The following is a 22,131-nucleotide window of genomic DNA, read 5'->3' as shown; positions in this document are numbered from 1 at the left end:
GATGGTGGTTTTAATCACATCCCTCCCTTGCTGAGAAGGGTTTGGTTTGGGGGTGAGGAAGAGGAGAAAAAGGAAGAAGAGGCAAAGTGGGGACCAGCCGGGGCCTAATCCATGCTCTCCTGGGGTCTGTCTCTGCCCCTCCTCTGCATTTTTGTTGTGGATGCTGACAGAACCCTCTCCAGACGACTCAAAGCAATCTGCCACCAATTTGGAAAGCCTCCTGGATACTAAACAGGGTTTAATCCTCCCTTGATCAGACCCTGTAGGACCCTAAGCACCCCCCCCAGGCCGTTACTATGAACATCAATTACGATCCCATTGCAGATGTGTAGGCGACTCAGTCATAACGATTTCTGATCGATTGAATGACACATAAACCCAGTTGGGCTGCAGGAAACCCTCAGGATCATACAAAAAAGACAAGTGGGTTAAAAAAAAATTCCTAAAATGAACTGGCGGACTCGGAGGGCCTGGTGCCCAGCTGCTCTAATTCACCTCTCTCCAGAATCAGCTGCTGAAAAGAAGAAATGATTCTTTTTGTAGAGATCACCGGTTGCTATGGGAGCTGAGGGGCAACATGGGCACCGACAGATGAGCCTGCAGGGGCTCTGGGAAGCAGTGATCGGTGAGATTTGTCCAGACCTGGTGAAATCCAGGGCTGGACATCACTGCTCAAAAGCTACAGGGAGCTCAGGACTCAGCTCCTAAGACGCAGGGCAGGCTGTCCACAGCTTTAGGCTGTTCTGTCCCCGGGGGTGATCTACCAAAAGCACCATTGCCCGTGGATGCCCACCACACGCGGTGTCCCGCTGGCCGCCCGCACAGACCAGATGCGCCCCACACGTCCCCTGTGCCCCCCATAGGGCAGCAACTCAGAAAGCAGCTTCACCTCCTCCGACACACGCCCCTGGCAGCACCGCTGGCCTGCTTTCCTGCTTCTTTGTCAGGTGTTTGTGCCGTCCTTGAATTCCTGTGGGGAGAGAGCTGGTTTGAATGAATCAACCCACATTTCCACATGGCTGGTTCTTCAGCATCCAGTTAGGGATGATTTCCTCTTCCCACTAACATGAGCGCGGTCCCCCAGGTCCGCATCTCAGGCACCGTTTCTGAAGGCTGAGCACATGGTGGGCGGATTCCTACCAGAGTCCAGCCTCCACCCACACTACTCAGTTATTCATCAGATGTTAAGGAGCCAGGAAGAAAAATGTGGTTGGCGCTGGGGTTTCTGGACAGCAGATCCTGGGCCCCTGGCTACCACAGCACCTGCCGCATAGAAAGCCCCCCTGCTTGTGCGTTTTACTTGCTCAGGAAGCACCTGGAGGTCCCATCCCACCAGCGATGGCTCTTGGAAGAGGCTTTACAAGGCAGCTCTGCCTGGCGGGGTTGATGGGTCTTGACCCAAAGTAAAGAAAAAGAGGAGCAAGGAGCATAAGTAGTGAAAACCAGCTTAAATGGCTACCACAGGTCAAACCTAGGGTCTGCTTATTTATTCAAGTCCACAGTGACTCACAAGCTTCTCTCCAGCAGTTAGACTACAGGGTCTCAAACTCGGGGGCCTGGGGGGCCATCAAGTAAGAAGATGAGTGACACAGGTGAATGGACATTGCACGTCCCACTCGAACCTGAGTGGCCCTCATTTGGTTCCAGCCTATCCGGCCAAGAGGGGATGTTGGCTGGTGAGACCAGATGGACCCATTTGCTATTTTTGGAGAAGCTTAAAATATGCATTTGTCGAGGAGGGGGGTGATTCTGCAATTTTAAAGTGTTGGCAACTTATTCAAATTTTGGCAAATTGCTGTGCAGTCCAGAAGAAATACGTCTGGAGACCAGACATGGCCGTGGCCACGTTGCAGACCTTGTTTTGAAAGGCAGTGAAGGGACGGGGCTGCTGCACCCTCTGCGCGCAGCCCGCGCACCCCCTCCCGCCCGCCTGCAGGACCGCATCGGGCGGAACAGGCAGAGCCCCGCTGCACCCACATGGCCCAGGGCAACCGATCTCTGGAAATGCAGAAAGCCAGGGAGGGGGCTCGTACCCGCGGGCAGCCGGGGTCCAGGTGCAGAAATGCACGCAGGCGGCGTCCTCACTCTCCGCACAGGCGCAGCGCGGCGTCCGCTTCAACAGCTGTGAGCTCCACGGAAAGGTCCCGGCCGACCTCCTGCCCCGGAAGCTGCCTCTGTAGTTGGACAGCCCATAGGGCACAGTCCGTCTGCAAAGGACAGAGAAAGGTCAGGGCCATGTCTGGACGAACCGCCCCAGCCTCTGTGCGCATGGAGCTGGTGAGGGCGTACGAGATGGTGGGCCTGGGTATGAATGAGGCAGGTGGTGCAGTCCTGTCCCAGGAACTGGGGTCCACACCCTCCCCTGCACCTCGGGCCTTGGGAAGACTCTGGAGTGAATCCTGCATCCCCGCTACCCCCTACTCCCCAGGCAGTGGGCTGGGGCAGCCGGGCTGGGAAGATGGGGAGGCCCTGGGGGAGACGGACGATGGCCTCTCTACGTCCTCCCAGCAGCCAGCCCTCTTGCGGAGGGAGCAAGCAGACGCCGGGTGGATGCGTTTTTAATCTTTTCAAGACCCAACCGTGGCCAGCACGCCTCCCAGCCAGGGTCCTTCCAGGGCAGTTCTGGTTTTCCTTCCAGCACTCAAACCCCTGACATGGACATTCCCGCTGACCCGAACGCTGATCCCAGCCTTCATCCTGAGCCAGTGGCACCTGAGCCTCGCCATCCAGACCAGTAAGACGCCTTCCAAACCCACAGCCCAAGGCCGGCCCTGGCTCCCGCCCTGCTGGCCACTGAATTTCTTCTGTGTGCACATCATGTTTATAGTCTGCACTAACTGGAATAGGACAAATCCAATTACGGCCGTTAGAGACATATCCTGGCCCCTGAACACGGCTTCCTCAAAGCCACAAACGTCAGGGAAACCCTCTGTGCCCTGTGAGATTCAGCCGAGGACAGAACTGACCTTGGGAAAAGTCTTCTTATGAAACTGTTTACCCATTTCATTTACGGTTGGAGCTGGGATGAGGGTGATGGTGTCATTTGAAACAATAAATGTTTACATGTGTTTCTTATGCTCGTGTCCATCCAAACCATTGCTCTCCAGGGATGGGAGGACACTGCCAGGCAATTCAGTGGGAAAAAGTTAAAAGCATATGCTTAATTCATTAGCACTACTGAACAGGATTTGGGGGACAGATTACTAATAACTAGAGGAAACACATGTGGCCAAAAGTTACTTTTCCAATAAGTCTTGGTTTTCCTGCTAGTCCCCAAGATCAACCACCTTGGTTTCTGTGAGCCCCAGGGAGTATCACCAATCATCCACCTCAAACGGGGTTCTGACATTCTCTGTGCATTTTCAAAATAGCATCAAATTGAATTTCCTTTAATTTGAAACACATGCCATGGAGCCTTTCTGGGGTGGTGAGGGCAAAGTGGGGGGGTGCCCCATCGTGACCCGATGCTTGGAACGAACCTGCTCCCTGCTGGGCAGGAGACTGGAGCTAAGAACATAACCCCATAACCCCACCCTCTTTCTCTTTTCCTCTCTCCCCACTCCCTCCCACCCAGGTGAGTTGAGAAATGGCCTTGGAGCGGCTTCCCTGGATCCAAGCAGGCCCAGTACTGAGCAGTCTGTGCTCACAGGATGGAGAAAGCAAGCAGGGGCCAGTCCCCTTCTGAGCTGAATCTTGGCTAAAACCCCATCTTCTCTCAGGAATGGGAAATAGGGGTGAGGGTGAGGTTGCAAAACAATACAGACATTGTGGTGAGGCAGGATTTGGCTAAAGGTATAGATTTCCAGTAATAGGGCCACATTAAATCTCTAGGTGTTGACATTAAACCCACACCCCCATTTCTTGGTGAAAATTACACACAAGGAATAACCACCAAGGCTCCCATTTTCCCATCAACAGCAAGACCTGCAATTTTGAAATCGCTGTCAGTGGATTAGGCATTTGTGTGCGCAGAGCCACTCAACTTTTCAAATGCACGAAGTGCTTTTAGTGAGGAAACAAGGCGACGTGGTATTTGGTGATAAAGAACCGCTAAGCGCTTTCCCAGCAGCCTCGTGGGAGGAGCTAGTATGCAAATGAGCCCTTGTAACTTTCCAAGAATGCTTATGGAGGCAAGAAACCCCTGCTCCAAGCCCCAGGTGTTCAAGGTGTGCACTCCGCTGGCTGACCTGGAAGCCGGTGGGGGATGACGAAATCTAGGAACCAGAGGACTTAAGAGATGGTGCAGACCACAGAAGGCCCACCCCCCATCAAGAGTTCCAGCTCCAGTGAAGGCCCACCTCCCATAGGTCAAAAATTTAAAGGTTTTTAAATCAATCTGATAGTGCTTAAATAAGAGAGTTCAGCTTCAAAACACCTTGGAAGTTGGAGCTTGATTTTAGGATTCTGGGGCTCCTTGGAGTTCCATGTTGGAACATGGCAGCATAAGGTACATTACCTTCCATCCTGCTCCATCCCACATGCAGCCCAAGCTCCATCTACCCCCCCATCCCACAAGCAGCTGTCCCTTGACCACCCTGTAGGCCTTGGGAGACGTGCTGGAGCCCTGTTCTGTCCGTGGGTATCAGACCCTGGAAGTGGGCTCAGGGACATCTGAGTAGAGGGATTCCAGGATCGTGAATATGTGGAACATGGTCTAGCAGAAGGGGTATATGGCTTTCAGTCTCATAGACTCCTTGCAATGGGGTGGGAGATATGGCCAGAGGAAGGTCAGAGGCACCCTCTACGCCATAGGGCCAGGTCAGGTGTCTTTCTTTTTTCTATATATATATATTTTTTTAAATTAATTTATTTATTTATTTATTTTTGGCCGCGTTGGGTCTTCATTGCTGCGTGCAGGCTTCCTCTAGGTGTGGCGAGCGGGGGCTACTCTTCGTTGAGATGTGCGGGCTTCTCGTTGCGTTGGCTTCTCCTATTGCAGAGCACGGGCTCTAGGCGTGTGGGCTTCAGTAGTTGTGGCTAGCGAGCTCTAGAGCGCAGGCTCGGTAGTTGTGGCACAACGGGCTTAGTTGCTCTGTGGCATATGGGGTCTTCCCGGACCAGGGCTTGAACCCATGTCCCCTGCATTGGCAGGCAGATTCTTAACCACTGCGTGCCACCAGGGAAGCCCCTAGGTGTCTTTAGGTCTAAGAGTGGATACCAGCTCCTCAAGAGTACAAGAAAGGGCTACTTCTTTTGCACCTGCTGTGGACCCAGCACAAGGCTGAGCAAATGAAGACTCTTAATTAAGCAACTGGTTGTTGATTGTGAGATAAACTAGTCCAATAAGACTGGATTCTCTCCAACCTAAAACATTCAACAACCACAAAATTCATTACAAAGAATTTCCAACACTTGCCAAGCATCCACTATATCTGGGCATACCTCATTTTATTGCGCTTCACAGATATTATGGATTTTACAAATTGAAGCTTTGTGGCAACCCTGCATTGTCAGATGATTAGCATTTTTTAGCAATAAAGTATTTTTTAAGGGATATACATTTTTTAGGCATAACGCTATTGCATACCTAATAGACTGCAGTATAGCGTAAACATAACTTTAATATGCATTAGAGACCAAAAAAATTCGTGTGACTTGCTTTTTCACTTTGTTGAGGCTGCCTGGAACCAAATCCACAGTATTTTCAAGGTCTGCCTGTATCTTCCTGGTATGAGTCTAAGTGTGATGAGGATGCAGAAAGGCCTTAAGAAGTTCACATGCCACTGGTGTATGAAAACAGTACAGGTAATAAAGGAAACCTGACAAGCCAATACGCCCAGGTATGTGCAAGGTACACAGAGCACAGAGAAAGGTTACTTGATGATCCCATTATTATGTTGTAAAGCACTTACATGATGAGCACTCCACCCGCTCCACAGTTTCCTGATCTATGAAAGGGTTGTCAGACGGACTGAATGATACACTGCACTGCATGAAAAATGCTTAGCAAAGAGCTCCTAGTGGTGAATTAACGTGGCTGCTGTTGTTGCTTTTTTGGTCTGGGAATTCAAGTGAGTTGTACCAAGCAGAAAAACCCCATCTATCAGGCCTGTGTTTGAGATGTGTGCCTAAGTAATGAAGACAGGTAAGAAGGAACCAGAGTGTCGCATGGCACAGCGATGCCATTCTTTGCCAGACTTCCTTTTGGCTGGTCCATCATTCTACACTGTCTGCCCAATAAGCACTCATGTTTTAATTGTTTTGGTGCCTTTATCATTTCTTGAATGTTTCTTGAACGGTGAATTGGAAGGACCTAATGATGGAACCAGGAAAATGAAGTTAAATCGGCTGAGAACTTTGACCAGCACACCAGCTGACCTGTGGTTTAGCCTGTGTTTTACAGTGGGGCTTAGAGAACACAATTCTTTGTAAAAGTAGTCATCTCTTCCACCTGTTAACATTCCAGTTATAACACAGAGCTCCAAACAAAAGAGAAGCAGCTGAGAAGATGAGTCCGAGTGCTCTTAGACAAAACACCCCAAAACATTCACATAGGCAACGTCTAGCATTGTGTGTATTTGTATAATAAATTGTCCTCAGCGTATGTGGTCAGAACATTCATTATTTGATCAGTGATGGTGGTGCCAGAGTCATATTTACCATTTAACATTTTCTCCCATATGTCATATGTAAATGTTAAATACTAAACTTCCAAATCTCCTGTATTCATTGTTCATCTGCATCATCACACTGGAAGAACTTTATTTCTTTCTACAAGAAGTTTTTAAATAAGGAAAGTTGAATGTTTCCTTTACGAATTTGTTTTTAAGTTCAGTGTTGCCCTTTCCTAAATGAATCAACCATCTCCATCTCTCTGATCGGAAAATTGGCTTCAGTCCCTGAAGTGAAAGGAGGGAAACAGATATTCACAAGGGTCAGCCAGAAGCAGCAAAAGGAGCTTCACTGGCCAAATTCTAAATTCTCAGGAAAGTTTATCAAATTGTCCTTGAAAACCCAGTTTTCAATATCCTCCCCCCCAACACTGAATAGCACTCAACACATATTTGTGGAGTGGTTTTCAATGTATGGGCCCTGGACTAGACCCTGGGTGAACATCCATGAATGAGACAGACCAGTGGCCCTGTACACACACAGTTTTAATCTAGTACAGGGGTTAGCAAATTGGCATTTTTGTGGGCTTCATCCAATCAAAAGAGAGTGGTTTTTCTTTAATCTGAAAATTTCATATAAACATCACAATTTCCAGCTTCTCTTGTATAACTGGAAGTTATACTCACTCCAACCCCACACTCCAACATGGCAGCAGGTGTCTGGAGCTAAGTGATACTGTCAGAGCCTGGCTCAGGCTCTCTATTTGGCCCCAGTCCCTTGTATCTGTCCTTCTTTGCTTGCTTCTCTCACCTGTCTAGCCCTCAGGGGCATCTAAGTTTACAACCTCTGCTCTAGTGGCTTGTCCCATAAAGCAAAGCCAGACAGGTCACGGTGACACGGTGACAAAATTAGCACCTGCTACTATTTTTACAAATAAAGGTGCTGTCATTATCAATTCAAAAAGCCTAGGTTCTAGGGAGTGTCTCCCCAGCAAACAGAATATTTTCACTTCATGGTCAGAACATCAAGTTGATGCTCTGTCTTCTCTGGTTCACATTTTTCCTTCTGAAAGGGAAAGCAAGGACAGGATTGCCTTTGGGACACACTGTACAGAAGGCACGACCCTGATGACCAGTCCTGCAGCCGAGAGGAAGGGGAACAACTGTTTCCCAGGGGTAGGCAGACAGGCAGGGGCAGCAGCCCCAGCTGCCAGGCACCAGCAGTCATTAGATACTGCCCCCCACCACTCCCCAGAGAATCAACTTCGAGACTCCAACATGCTTTCTAACTAGGGCTTGATTTCAGATTTTATTAAATTCCTTCCTTAGAAGACACCACTCACTTGTTCTCTCAAGCTTCAAAATATCTTCTTGGGCAAGGAAGAAAAGTGTGGATCAACTTCACTGACTGTCTTTGTAACCTTAGCCAGAAAAAACTGCTAGCTAAGAACTCTGTTTAAGAGTAAGACAGGATGAAGTAACTACAGGAAGTGGCTGAATATTCAAAGGCCTATAAAAGCATCCATTCACGTCCACAAGCATCTAGTGGACCAACCCCCCCCCACTGCCACTTTGCACAAAGACATAGAGGCAAGAGGGAAACACCAGCTCAGAGACAGGAGTACCCCTCTCGAAGGACTTAAAAGCCCACAATTCTCTAGAGCCTGGGATCAACGCTGGCTGTTTTTGTCTCCTGGAATCCAATCTCTTATCTTTCCCCTGGGGAATTATCCCTCCCTCCCTGTGTGAGGTCGTGGAGAGACTGTCGATTGACAGTCTCACCTTCCCCTGCCTCAGGACTCAACAGGTGACCCAAGCTGGCCCATCACACCCTCTCCCTCCCAAGACACCTGAGCAAAGCAATTCAAGGTCAGAAAATACTCTGAAGCTGCTACTTGCCAGGTGGCTCCGTCCTGCCTTGTCTGTTCGACTGTGCCCCCACTGGGACCCCCAGTCCTGTCTTGGTACCTCTCCTTTCTAAGCCTGGTGCTGCTTCTCCCTCCCTCCCAGTTTGTGGGCCACGCTGTGTCCTCCCAGTAAACTCCTATGCTGTGTTAGCAACACTAGGTTTCTGTTGCTTGCGACCAGTGACCTCTAGCTGACCCTGGAACTCACTTTCTCCAGATGGATGCAACCATGATCTCTTGGGTTTCATAGAAAGACCCGGAGTCTCTGCAGCTGACAAGGACAAGTAGAGATTTTCTTCATCGAAACAAACACAAAAGAATATGTTCCGAATCAGGACAAAACCCAGCCAACGAAGCTGGCTGGAATCCTTTCTTCCCAGGTACGCCCACTGTGAAATGTTTGGTTTGGATCACACTGTCCTTTGGGCAGGTGGAAGCAAGCATAAGACCCCATGATGCTCAGAGCCCAGCCCCCAGATACTTGGCTGACCACCTCACAAGGCTTACCCTCCAGTGACTTGACTCCTTGTCCACTCACCAAACGCCTGCAAAAGTCTGCTTGGGACAGGTCTTGTGGCAGACAACCACTGGGTGCCTTTCCAATCTCCAGGAAAGAAAATAGCCAAAATATATCTCCTCATTGATCTCGTCAGGCAAGCATAAACACACACACACACACTTTCTGGTTCTAAAGAATACGACACAAACTTCACGCTCACAAACAACATAAAGTGAACTGGCAATTTGTAGCTTTACTTCTGCAGAAAATCCCTGCATCTCTAAGTGGGAGGATCCCAAGGCAAATTGTTCCTCCACCACCTGGCAATGGAGAAAATCCTGCAGCCTCAGAAATAGCCAATAACCCCAGAGCATTTAGAAATATCAAAAGAGTGAGCAATGTGCTGAGGGTTGGAGATTTTTTTAAGACATTCCCCCCACCCCACCCCCCAAAAAAACAACCCACGACTTTTGAATTTATCCAGGACTTGGTTGTTGGGGAGTTTTACCAGAATTACATACATTTTCAAAGAGAACATTGACTCTCCAACAATCGGACCCAAGGAATGGGGGCGTTCCTCACCTGTGCTGCAGGTGTGGCTTCCTTCTTGTCCCCTGGGGTTGGTAACAGCTGGTCTCTGCCTGTTCACCTCGGCACCCAGGGCAGCCCAGGCAGTACCTGGCTCAGAGCAGGTGCCCAATAATACCTCAACATCTCAATAACAAAGGTCTGCTACGTGAAGAAAGGAGGGAGGGAAGGAGGTCTCAATTGGCCATTTCTTCTAGGCCATGCCCAGTCTGCCAAATGTACAGAATTCCTGGCTGAGTCACCGGATTTCACTATCGTTGTCCTCAATCGGCCCCTCTTTGAGGTTCTTCTAGAGAGAATATGGTCTCTAGATCTCGAGAAATGGAAGAACCATGTCTTGATAGTAACTTCCACAGACACATGAGGAAGAAACCAGGCTGCCCAGATGGATGAGGCCTCAGAGACAAAACCAGAGGCTTCCCTCGGCAGACAGACCCAGGTTTCTGGCCCAAACTGAAGACTAGCTCCCTGAGAGGCCCTAGGTGAGTGGCTTCTCTCTGGGGTTGAGAAATGAAATGACTGGCTCTCCGGAAGGTCCGTCCAGCTCCAAATTCCATCGAGAGATTCCCGAATGCCCTCACTGTTACTTGAGCATCTCCGAACAGCACAAATCCTAGAGCAGGGCCCAGCCCTTCTCTCCAGAAATTAAACCACAATGAAATGTGGGGTCTCTACTCCACCCAAGCGGAGAGATTCCCAGGATCTCACCAACTGTATTTAGAAAGCTTTGGCCCAAAGAGTAGGATCTCACCAACTGTATTTAGAATCTCACCCAAGCGGAGAGATTCCCAGGATCTCACCAACTGTATTTAGAAAGCTTTGGCCCAAAGAGTAGGATCTCACCAACTGTATTTAGAATCTCACCAACTGTATTTTGATCTCACCAACTGTATTTAGAAAGCTTTGGCCCAAAGAGTAGGACTCTCCTATGTCCTACTGCCACATAACCGAGCTTAAAAATCACCCCAGGGCTTCCCTGGTGGCGCAGTGGTTGAGAGTCCGCCTGCCGATGCAGGGGACACGGGTTCATGCCCCGGTCCGGGAAGATCCCACATGCCGCAGAGCGGCTGGGCCCGTGAGCCATGGCCGCTGAGCCTGTGTGTCCGGAGCCTGTGCTCCGCAACGGGAGAGGCCACAACAGTGAGAGGCCCGTGTACCGCAAAAAAAAAAAAAAAAAAAAAAAAAATCACCCCAAAGCCACAGGCTGTATCATCCCATCAGCTCCCTGGACACGGCATCCTCCTCCCCTAATGCAGACACAGGGGCTCTGAATGAAGGATATTTGACCAGTGGTCAAAGCTAGGGAGAACAGCAGAAAAATCTTTCTGTGTTTGGTGTGTGGGGTGGGATTTCCAAGAGTGACAGCTTAAAAAAAAAAAGTTAGGGCAACAAACGCCTGCAATATTTGGAGAATGAAGCCATCTATGGAATCCAACAGATTAGCTGGTTTCCGCTCCATCTGGTACAACCCAAATGCGTCCATATGAGTTAGGCTAGAGTTTCTCTCCCCAGCCCCCAGTGACCCTAACGAATTCCAGGTCGAATGTAGGCATGAGCAATCCACGTCTGTCTGGCGTGGCCTCATTATAACTTTATGCAAAGCTGCAGACAGATGTGGCTCAAAATAGTTCCCAGCAGTGGAAACAGAAGGGGTAAAACAAGGAGCAGGTATTTTTTTAAGAATGGGGATATTTGTACAGGGATTAAAAAAAAATACAGACACCATCACACATCCCTTTAAATAACCCACAGAAAGCAAGAGAAGACACCGTTGCTAATTTTCAGGAGACTTCATCTTATGGACGGAAAAATCCTACTGAATGAAGACATGCTCGCTATGGCAACAAAAATAAAGACACTCATTTTCTTCCTAATCTAATTGTTTGCATCCTTGTGGCAGCTCTGATCATTTGATTGCTTACCTCAAACTAAGAAGACTTGAGTCCCTCTAGAGAGACAGGCTTTATCCCCAAACAAGAACCAAGCACAGGGTCAGATCCTGTCTTTATTAAAAATGTCGATATTTGGGCTTCCCTGGTGGCACAGTGGTTGAGAGTCCGCCTGCCGATGCAGGGGACACGGGTTCGTGCTCCAGTCCGGGAAGATCCCACATGCCACGGAGCGGCTGGGCCCGTGAGCCATGGCCACTGAGCCTGCGCGTCCGGAGCCTGTGCTCCGCAACAGGAGAGGCCACAGCAGTGAGAGGCCCGCGTACCGCAAAAAAAAAAAAAAAAGTCGATATTTGGTTGATTATGACTAGTGATTTTTGCACTAATTTTGACTTTTTAAAAATATCGCATTCAGTTTTATTTTACTTTTTGACATCTCCAAGTTTGCACTTGAAAGAGTGGGTCATGAGCCTTACCCTATTCTCCACCTTGCAAGAAACCCACGGAAATCAGATTTAGAAAAACCCAGAAAAGCTACAGACACCTCTGCTCTCTTGCCAACTTGCTTCTGACTTTTGGCAAAGCTGTTGGCCACTCCCCAAGTTCTGGGCTGTTCGTGCCATCACTGAGCAAGAAAGGATCACAACACGTCGGCCACATCAGCCTCTGAGGCTTTCTCATGGATGCATGAATCTGTTTCTATTTTTTAAATTACTGGGCCGGGCACAGGGTTCGCTGGCTGCCCTGGTCTAGCGTTACTGTTTATTAAGGCCTCCTGCTAAGTCAGCCCTGAAAGGCTATAAAAGAAGAGAAGACCTGTGCCTCCACGGCTCTGAACATTGCCAAGTTCTCCCAAAGCTCTTGGCTCTCCTGAGATTCTGAGCTGGGACAGATGAGAAAGGCCAGGGGATGCCCTATCCTGCTGTCCATTCCTGGAGACTTGGCCAGGAAGCAGGACTTTAGAAACCCCCTGAACTATGTCTGGACCTGCAGCTTACCTACATGGTGGCCATTGCCCAGATTTATTTTCCTTCCAAATACAATTGGCTCCTATCCCAAATAGGGGGAAAGTGTGTGTGTGTGTGCGTGTGCGCGCACACGTGTCTCTTTTTTTTTTTTTCCTTTTTTTGCGGTACGCGGGCCTCTCACCGTTGTGGCCTCTCCCGTTGCGGAGCACAGGCTCCGGACGCGCAGGCTCAGCAGCCATGGCTCACGGGCCCAGCCGCTCCGCAGCATGTGGGATCTTCCCGGACCAGGGCACGAACCTGTGTCCCCTGCATCAGCAGGCGGACTCCCAACCACTGCGCCACCAGGGAAGCCCGTGTGTCCCATTTTAAGTAGGTCTCTGTTTCCACCGAAACATGACTTAGAATGAGATGGGGTCATTTCCCTCTTAAACAGTTGATCTATTTGTTATGTGCTCCAAAGCTGAGCGTCAGTGACACGGGGTTACCTGGAGCTAGGAAAGGGGCCCCAGGCAGCCCCACTGGACGTGCTGAGATGCTGCCAATCCAGAGCGGGATGAAGAGCTGGCGTTACAAAGCCCTGTGGGCTCTGACCCAGCCGTGGGACCCCCTTAATGAAAGCAATGTTTGCTCCCCAGCTTCCTTTGTTTTAAATTCTTGCAGGAATATACCGCACCAGAGATGTCAGAGCCTTTCATCTGCCTTCACATTTAAGGCCAAGTTCCTAGCTGCAATGCCCCTTTCATCTAGCAGAAATCTAAATTCTCCCTCCAGGGTCATGCAGGGTCACGACCTCTTTGTACCGAGTTTTCTCGAGGCAAATCAAACTGCCTTCCAGCCTCAAGCCTCTTTCTCATCCAGTCAGGATCAGCTGCGTTTCAACGAACGCATCTTTGTCCCTGGATATCTCACCTCCTCACAGCCACTCTGGGGTAGAAAAGGGGACTTTCAGTCCAAGTGAACCCAACCGGAAGGTCACCTTGTGTGAGCCGACCTTGCCCACAAACTCTGAAATTTAGCCCCGAGGCCCTCAAATTTGAAAGACGCATCTTGCCGTGAAATGTTCTGAGCTACTGCTACTCAAACTCAAAATCGGGATGTAAACGTCTACTAGACTTCCAAGGGGGAGATGGTTACATGGGAGGGAAACAACTCAGGGCGTAAAAACATGATCAGTCAGAGCCCTGAGTTCAAGATCACTTTCAGTCTGGCTGATACAGTCTTTTCTTATGTGTCCTTATTTATTTACCATTTTTGTAAACAGATTCCACAGTTATTTCCTGGGATCCCTTCCTAGTGGCCCACACTCAGGTCCCCGGCGGTGCTGGGTGTCTGGGAAATGACTGCAAAGCGTTGTGTCTATTCTGCTGGACTCACCCTTACTAAGATTTCATCGTTTAACAAAAAAGTTCTGAACAGATCCTTCGAATTATCCTGAAATGCCAGACCCCCTCCCTCTCCCCTGCTTCAACTGTACCCACCTCCCCATTTAGCAGAGGGAGTCCAGGGCAGCGCCTTCAGAGAACACCATGCCGTGCTGCCCCAAATTCTAATTATTTACCAAGGTAAGTAGGACTCAAGCAAGAAAGGAGGAGCAGGAAGGGCAGGACCAAATCTCATCAAGCCTGTAACAACCTTTGGCCCCAGAGCGCTTATCAAGCCACTTATCAGCAGTCATCCAAACACACCTTTTTCCAGGGTCTGTCAACCTTATGCAAATCCAATACTAATAGCCGCACACCAAGGGCCATAGAGTAGGGAAAACCTGAGGTACCCCGGGGGCAGACTCCTCAGTGTTACTGCAGGAAGCAGCGCAAGACCAGTTGGAGGGTCCAAGGAAGCCTACCTCAGCAGGACTTGAGCTTCCTCGTCACCGGCTTCTCCAGTCACAGACTGGGATACGGCAGGTGGGGCGGCAGGAAGGGTTATGCAGCCCCAGGGGCTGTACAGTTATCTGCGTGGTCACGTCTTTGAGGTACTGAGTGTCTGCTGGAGTCCAGACACTGTGCTGAGAATGCCCCTCACGCTTTCCCATGTCATCCTCACACATCTTTACTCATAGAAGTCACGGTCAACATCAGTGTGGACCACTGTCACCATCATCACTATCGTCTACACGATCATGACGAAGCTCAGAAAGACTATCCTTCTGCCTCAGAAGCTGCATCTCCAGCAACGATACGCCCAGTCCTGACTCACAGGTCACGTGACTGTTATTGGGGTCTCTGAAGTCACATGGTGGGTGGGCAGCTGGCCCCGCATCAGTGGGAGGCTGGCAAACCAGATCCATCCGTTCCTCTGGGAAGTTCTCAAACTTAAAATGTCCCTTCTTAGAAACGTGCTGGCATATTTCTCTTGAACAACACAGGAGGCAAAGATGAGTCTGTTGAATTGTTGCCTTTTTGTGGTAGAATACATTGAAATACAATTAAAATGTTTTGTTATTATTTTTACTCTGCTTCTTTGGGGAAACAAATGTCATTCCTGAGTCAGTGTGGCCAGGTTGATCATCTTGTTAGGTCACCATCCTAGAGTCACACTGATGTCTGCAACTTACCCAGGGGCACAGGGAGAGGGTGGCACCACCCCCAGGCCACACAGCGAGTCACATCCAGGACACAGGGCAGAGCTCCTGGGTCTGGAGTCTTCCCACGAGATCACAGAGCCCAGATTTTCCACCACAGCCATGATTCCAAACATCCTGCACTGCTCTTTCCAGAAACACATTCCTACTTGTCAGCCCATGTGGCTCAGATTTTTGTTTGGAAACATGGTCACTGTCACAGCATCACAATGCCTCCCTCATTATGTCCTTGGAGGGATTTAACAGATGGCAGTTTCCCTCAATTCTCAGGAGAAAAGTGGGGAGGAACAGAGTAGGGTTCCTTGCTGGGGGCCCTGCAGCTAACTCCACTGGCCATCTGGGAATGAGTGGTTTCACTCCATAGCCAGGTGTGCAGTGTCAGGTGCGGAGGGACTGCCCTGCTATGGGGTACCATTAGCACTGAGAGCTCTGTGATGGTTAATTTTTTATGTGTCACTTGGCTGGGCCATGGTACCCAGAAATGTGACCAAGTGCCAGTCTAGATGTTGCCAGGGAGGGAGGTATATTTTAGAGGACGTTGAGTAAAGCAGACCACCCTTCATAACGTGGGTGGGCCTCGTCCAGTCAGGTGAAGAGAGGACAGAGAGGAGTGAGGTGTCCTGAGCAGGAAGGGAATTCTGCCTCCAGGATGCCTCAGACTGAAGACTGCAACATCAGCTCCTCTGTGTGCGTGTGTGTGTGTGTGTGTGTGTGTGTGTGGGGTGTGTTTATATACACATAGATATCTACATATACACGTCCTATTAGTTCCATCTCTCTGGAGACCCTGACAGACACAATCCCCCACCATGTCGTAGGGCACTCCTGTTTTTGAAGTATTCTCATGGAAAACAACCCCAAGTGCACAGGGATGTAAGCACATGGGCTACTTGTCCCTACTTCTCTCCTTATTATCTTATTCTTGGCAAATTTTCCATGGCCATAAGACGGCATGTGTTTTTCTCTGGTGTGGGGTTTTGTTTTTGTTTTTGTTGGCAACGGTGGGGTTGCTGGGGGGAGGTTAGGGCCGGGGCTTCCTAACGTGGCCAAGGAGAGCCACGAGCATCCCCTGTCCCGTGGGTGAGCTGCCATCTCAGCCGCCTCCCCAGGGGCAAGAAGAGCAGTGCCCAGGATGCACTTGGTTTGTTTCTCTTTGGGGTCCCAGACCTTCTGGAAGAAACAATGGAAGTTATGGGCAACAGCTCTGGAAAAATCCACATTCCCGCACACGTCTATGGGGATGTGAGACCTCTGGCAGCACCCACACACCCTGGGACAGCACGCCTCATCTGTGGGAGAAAGACCCGCAGACAGAACCTCAGTGACAACAAAGACAAGGGCCTCACAGGAAGTCACCAGCCTTACTGAGATCTACTGTGTGCTGGGTGCTGCTCGAGCTCAGGTCTGGAAGAACCAAGTGTGCAGAAGGATGCGGGGAAACCAGAGAACTTGGATCTCATACTCAGAAAACACCTCTGGGAGCAGCTGGTCTCTCGAGCCTTCCCTTTCCATGTGAGATACAGTAACTACAGCATTCCTCCTGAAGCTTTTGGGTCCTTAAACGCAGCCAAAACGACCATTCTCCAAGAATGCCTGCGACCTTGCAAGCATCCTTCCGAGATACAGCCAGATTTTTGCCTCTGCCTCCATGTGACCGGAAGGCAGTAGAAGGAAAGACACCAGAAGCTGAAAATCACCCAAAGTTCAAGACTCTCTGTTTAGGCACGCGGCTCCAGACTCCTGTGGGTTCCCAGCATAGCCAGCGGTGGGGACAGGATGCACCTCACACCCTGGAGAAGTTTCGAGAGAGCAAGAGGGTCTGCTAAAGAAGAGGGGGTGCCAGCTAAGGGGTGGGGGGCAGAAGCTGGAAAAGTCCTCGGTGTGCGCTCCCCTTGTCCGTTTAGCTCAATCCAGTCATTCTTCAGATGCTTCAATTTCTCCAAAGGTCCAAGTTGCCTAAAACCCATTTCCTCACTTCGCGATCTTATCCAAGATGTTTTAAAGTTTGCCAGTGGGCCTGTCCATAGATCAACAGAGAATTTCTGGAAGGAAGGAAAGAAAGAGGGAAGGAGGGAGGGAGGAGGAAAAGAAAGGAAGACAGAGAAAGACCATCCAGGAACATCTTCCGTGTAAAAGTTATGTCGCTTGTCTGACTTCAAAATGCTCAAGTCTGGCTATTGTCATTTTTTTTGTCTCCCCGGGTAGCTCAAGAAACTCCCAAACACCATATTTAATCCTTTCCCCCTAGTGTTTAAAATGAATCAGGGTCAGGGAAGAGGAGAAGAGGTAAATCAAGCTGTGAGGGGAACGTTAGCAAGTTGGCTGTCCTAGAAAAAGCCAAAGACCCATGGCTTCATCTCGGGCCCTACACGACAGCTCAGAACTGGGAGACAGGATTTCCACCAGGTCTCAGGGCTTTGCGACAATCGCTTCCCGCAGCCGGTGCTCAGGGCTTGGCGACAGGCAGAGAACTAAGGTGGTCTCCAAATATCCCCTCCTTCCTCCCCTCCTCTCCTCTGCAAAGGCCCCCCTGCCCCAAATTTGCTTAGCTTTCTTCTTTCTCCTTCTAGACCCACAGCCTGGGATTCCTACCAAGGCTGCCCTCGGTCCTGGGTTCTGTGAAGCTAATTTGGTCAGAGAACAATGCCAGGAAGATAAGAATCAGAAAGGACAAGTGTCAGCGTGATGGGGACTGTAGGAGAAGGTGACCCTGATCGCTGTCTGAGAACAGAAGGCAATCAGTGACAGCCCATCCAGGAGTCCCTCCCCAGCACACATCACTTTTATGATCTGGCCCCATCCTCCCTACTGTGGGCTGACGGTATGTGTAGGAGCCTGATCAGACACAGCCCGGCAAGCAAATTCTGCCATCAGGGTCAGCTTCATTTTGGGGAACCTGGGATAAAATGCAAACATGGAGCCCTTGCTTCAAAGAGTATTAAGCATTTCCACTGCTGTGCTGCACACCTGAAACTAACATGATATTGTAAGTCAACTATACTTCGATTTTTTTTAAAAAAAAGTATTAAGCATTTCAAGATGGCGACAATACACTTTACACCATGAGGGTCTTTCTGAGCTGGAACCCTGTGCACATGTCCAGGCTCCCCGCGGGAGCCAGCCTTGCTTGCCATGCTGGACAACAGGGTGACTTTCCAGACCTCTCCCAGATGTACTTAGAGGGCTCATGACCTGGTTTGAAACACATTCGGCCCCCCAGGTTCACCCTCCTTTGCACTTCATCCTCGAGGTGTCGGTGAAACAAGGTGGGTATGTGAGGCCCATCGAGATATCACCCAGGGTGCTCAGAGGTTAGATAGCTTGGAATGAAGGAACCCCTGAAGGACACGAATCAAGGGGCTCCAAACACAGTGGCAAAGTTGCCTTTCCAGGCCAAGGGCTCCAGGAAGGCTAAGAATCCCTAGTCAGGTGCAAGCAGGACACCCAAGAGATCCCAAGAATACCTAGAGACATCTAGAGACGTCTGGTCCAAGTCCCAGATTTTAGAGACCAGGAAGGCAAAGCCCAAAGGCTGGTGACCAGAGCAAGGTCAAGCCCTCTTCACAGTTTGCAGGATGATGTTTCTGCAGAAGGGGTTCCTGAACTGAGTCGCTGCCCATGGCCTCGGGAGAGAGTGGACTTTACAGCAAGGACACCCCACAACTAATCAGGTGCTACTGTCTCGGTCCTGCAGTAAGAGAGTTCTTAGGGACCGGAAGGGCCAAGGAGAGCTGTCCGGGGCAGGGGGTGACAGTGGGCAGGAGAAGCCAGCCTGGGGAAAACCCGTGGGCTTGCCCCTCCGGGAGGTAAGGAACCTGAAGCCCATGGAATTTCACCCCTACGGGGCAGGTTCCACTAGGCCCTGCCAAGCCCACCCCTGTGCTCCCTAGAGAGCAGGCTGCTTTCAAGGAATTTGAAACTCCTTGGAGCCTGGCAGGGTCAGCAAGGGGGGCCAGGCCCACTTAGTCCCCGGGGCAGGAGATAACTTTCGGGGCTTCTTCCCTCCCAGAGGGACTTCTCAGGTGTCTAATCCCTCTGGCTGGCTCATTTCACTCAGAGGGAGGGCTCGCCCTTCCACCGGATCAGAAACTCTGGGGTTGGGTTTCTCCTGGGCCAGACCCTCAGAGGGGATGGGGGTCACATCCTTGACCTGCAGACCTGACCTGGGCAGGCAAGAGAGCCTAACAAGGGCTGAAGGCTGTGCCAGGCGGGCTCTGGGCTGAGCAGGCTGGGATGGGACCAGGTCATCCTGGAGTGTGAAGAGAGGGGCCTGGCCCAGGAGCCCCCGCCCCCAGGGCTGACTCACTCAGGAGTGTTGATCCAGATGATGTCCAGGTGGCAATAGTAGACACACTCTTTGTCCTTGTAGGTAAAACATGTACAGCGCCGGGCTCGGTGGTGCACAGGGTCCCCCTTGGCCGCCTGCTCCCCAAACCGACCAGGTCCCTCCTCCTGCCCAGGGCTTCTGGGGCTTGGACCGCGCACTGCTGTTGTGGCCACAGTCTCCTCCGCGTCCCCCTCCGATCTGGCGGCAGAGGGGGTCCGGGGCTCGCCGCTCCTGCCAGCGTCCCCAGGCTGGGGGCGACGCACCAATCCTGAAGAAGGCAGATTGAGGGGCTCCTGAGTTGCCGAGGGTGCAGGCCCCGGACACCCACCATCCCCCAAAACCCAGGGGAGGGGGAGAGCCAAACTTTCTGCCAAGTTTGCAAGCTAATGGCACTTTGTGTCAAGTCTCCAAGCTACGCCCGAGGTTCGGAAAAGTGTGCAAAGCTAGGCGCGCCGTTTCCGAAAAGTTTGCAAGTTGCCTGCACACTTGGTGAAAAGCTTGGGAGCTCTTCTCGCCGCGCAGCGCGCAAGCTATCTATGCCCGCTGAAACCGTGCAAGCATTGTGCAGACTTTCGGAAAACTCTGCAGTCATTTTGCAGTTTCTGAATCGTTTGCAAACTTTTGGAAAAGTTCCCGACTTCACGAAATATCGACAAAGTCCGCCCCGGGCCCCGGGTCTCCAGCCTGCGTGTGGGCTGCAACCTCCCGAGCCCGCGGGGGGTACGTGCCCTCAGCTTCTGCCCCCCAGCCCGCCCCCCGGGCGCCTGCAGGGGTGGCGAGCCGGGGCCAGAGGCCTCTGCCAGCAGTGCCCCCTTCCCCGCGCCCCCCGCCCCGCCCCGCCCGTCCCGGGGTCCTTTTGTGTGCGCTCGCGCCGGGAGCCGCGCGCCGCCCCGCCCGCTTACCTGCGGCGGAGGTCACTGCGAGCCCGAAAAGGAACCACAGCCGCAGCTCCATGAACCCCGACCGGCCGCGGGAGCACCGGGCCGGAGGACGGACGCCTGTGGCCGCGAAAGGGCGCTCGTGCCGGGCACGGCGGGCCTCGCCCTCCGGCTAGGGGGTCTTCGAGGCCGGCCGCTGGCTGGCTGCGTCCCGGGCTGCGGCCAGGAGTTGGCTGCGACGGTCTCGAACTTCAGAGCGCGCTACCCATACCGGCGCAGGGCTGGCCGGCTGTGGGCTCCGGCTCTTCTGCTTCCCGCACCACCCCCCTCGCCTCCCCGCCCCCCGGAGGGGCTGGAGCTGCCGCGCAGGGCCTTTGAACCCGGGGCGCACGGGGGTCGCCTCGCAGGCGCGGGGGAGCCGGCCAGGCGCAGGGCCGGGTGCGATGGGTGGGGGTGGGGGGGCCGGGACAGCTGCCGGAAGGCCACGCACACGTGCGCACTCACGCTCACGCGCCCACCCCGCCGCGTCGCTGCCCGGACCCTGCAGCTCCCACTGCAGCTCAGTGGGAGAGAGAAAAGGCTGCACCTGAATCCTATCTTTTATCTCTGGGGCTCTAGAAAGCAGCATTTCTCAGCGCTCACCTAATGACACCTTACCCTTGCACAGACCTGCCTGCCAAGGCCCTGGGCGTACTTTACACTCGTGACTCACGGGCACCGGCAGCGTCTCCCTGCCTCTCCCGGGAGCTCAGAGCTGGTGGGTTTGGGCAGCAATCAGGGGCAAAGTCAACCAAGAAGTGGAGCTAGCGGTCCTGGGGTGTCCCTGACTTGCTCACAGCCCCCTGCACTGGGGAGGTGGCTTCGGTGAGAAGCAGGTTCCTCTCCCAATCGTGGTCTTCCCACCCCACGTGTGGGAGGCGCTCCTAGCTCACCTGAGACTGGTCTCCTGCCCTGAGCACCACAGGAGAGAGGGTCGGTTAATTTCCTCATTAAACACCCCCTTTGCTGAGAACTGTGCCTGGGCACAGGAAGTACTCAAGAAAGATTTGTCAATGAATGAATGAATGAAAGAATGAATGAATAAATGCTTCCCATGGACTCCGCCCTGGACTGCTGACCTCTGAGCACACCAAGAAGCCCTTAGAGCCCCTCCCTGGCCAGAGTTCCCCGACCAGAGGGAAGGACGTAAAGTGAGGCAGTGCTCCAGGTGGCATCGGGCACTTCCCTCTTGGCCACTGCCTACCCCATCAGCTTGGACTGGATTGGAGTTGGCTTTCCCTGAAAACTCCAGGCAGGGCAGAGAGTCACAGGCCACACAGAGGAAGATAAACAGGTCTGAGGCCCTGGAGTCACTCCTCATGTCGCAGGGTACTTGTGGTGACTTGAACACGTCCACCAATCCTTTGACACTCCTCCCACAAAAGACGCAGTCGAGTACCACCCCACTCCCCTTCAGCCTGAATGACCCACTTGGAAAAAATAGAAAGCAGCAGAAGTGACATGAGTGCCTTTGGAGGCAAAGTCATAAAAGGTGGTACAACTCCTATGTGGCCCTCTCTCTTGGGATCCTGGTCCTCTGAATACAGCCACCATGCTGGGAGGAAGCCCAAGCAAGCCCACAGAGAGAAACTGAGGCCTCGCAGACAACAGCCCATGCCAACCACTGTGTGAATGAATGAGCCTTCAGGTGACTAGATCCCCCAGCCTTGAAGACTTCCAACCGAGGACTAGCCATCCCCGCTCTGTGCCCTGTCCGAATTCTGACCCACAGAACCCATGGGCCTGAGAAATGGTTGTTCTACACCACCGTGCTTTGGGCAATTTGTTACAGAGCTGTAGTAACTAGAAAGGTACGCAAGTCCCCAGAATTGAGCTGATGCTTAAATTTCTCCATCACCTCCAGCCCCCTTCCATCCTACCCAATCCCTGAGTCCAAGTCAAGG

General features: G+C 51.7%; 1 protein-coding gene across 1 annotated transcript; it reads right to left on the bottom strand.

Annotated features, from left to right (window-relative positions):
* Positions 1-885: 885 nt before the first annotated feature.
* Positions 886-20,264, bottom strand: EDN3 (endothelin 3; the record flags this gene model as incomplete). Its single annotated transcript, XM_079719114.1, has 4 exons — positions 886-970; positions 2,034-2,207; positions 19,290-19,578; positions 20,213-20,264. The coding sequence occupies 4 exons, from the start codon at positions 20,262-20,264 to the stop codon at positions 886-888; spliced, it is 600 nt and encodes a 199-aa protein (XP_079575240.1).
* Positions 20,265-22,131: the final 1,867 nt, after the last annotated feature.

This window comes from Hyperoodon ampullatus (assembly GCF_949752795.1).
Source record: "Hyperoodon ampullatus genome assembly, chromosome: 14".
Lineage (NCBI taxonomy): Eukaryota > Metazoa > Chordata > Mammalia > Artiodactyla > Ziphiidae > Hyperoodon > Hyperoodon ampullatus.
Note: the sequence above shows the minus strand (reverse complement) of the source record. Positions and strands in the feature narration are given on the sequence as shown.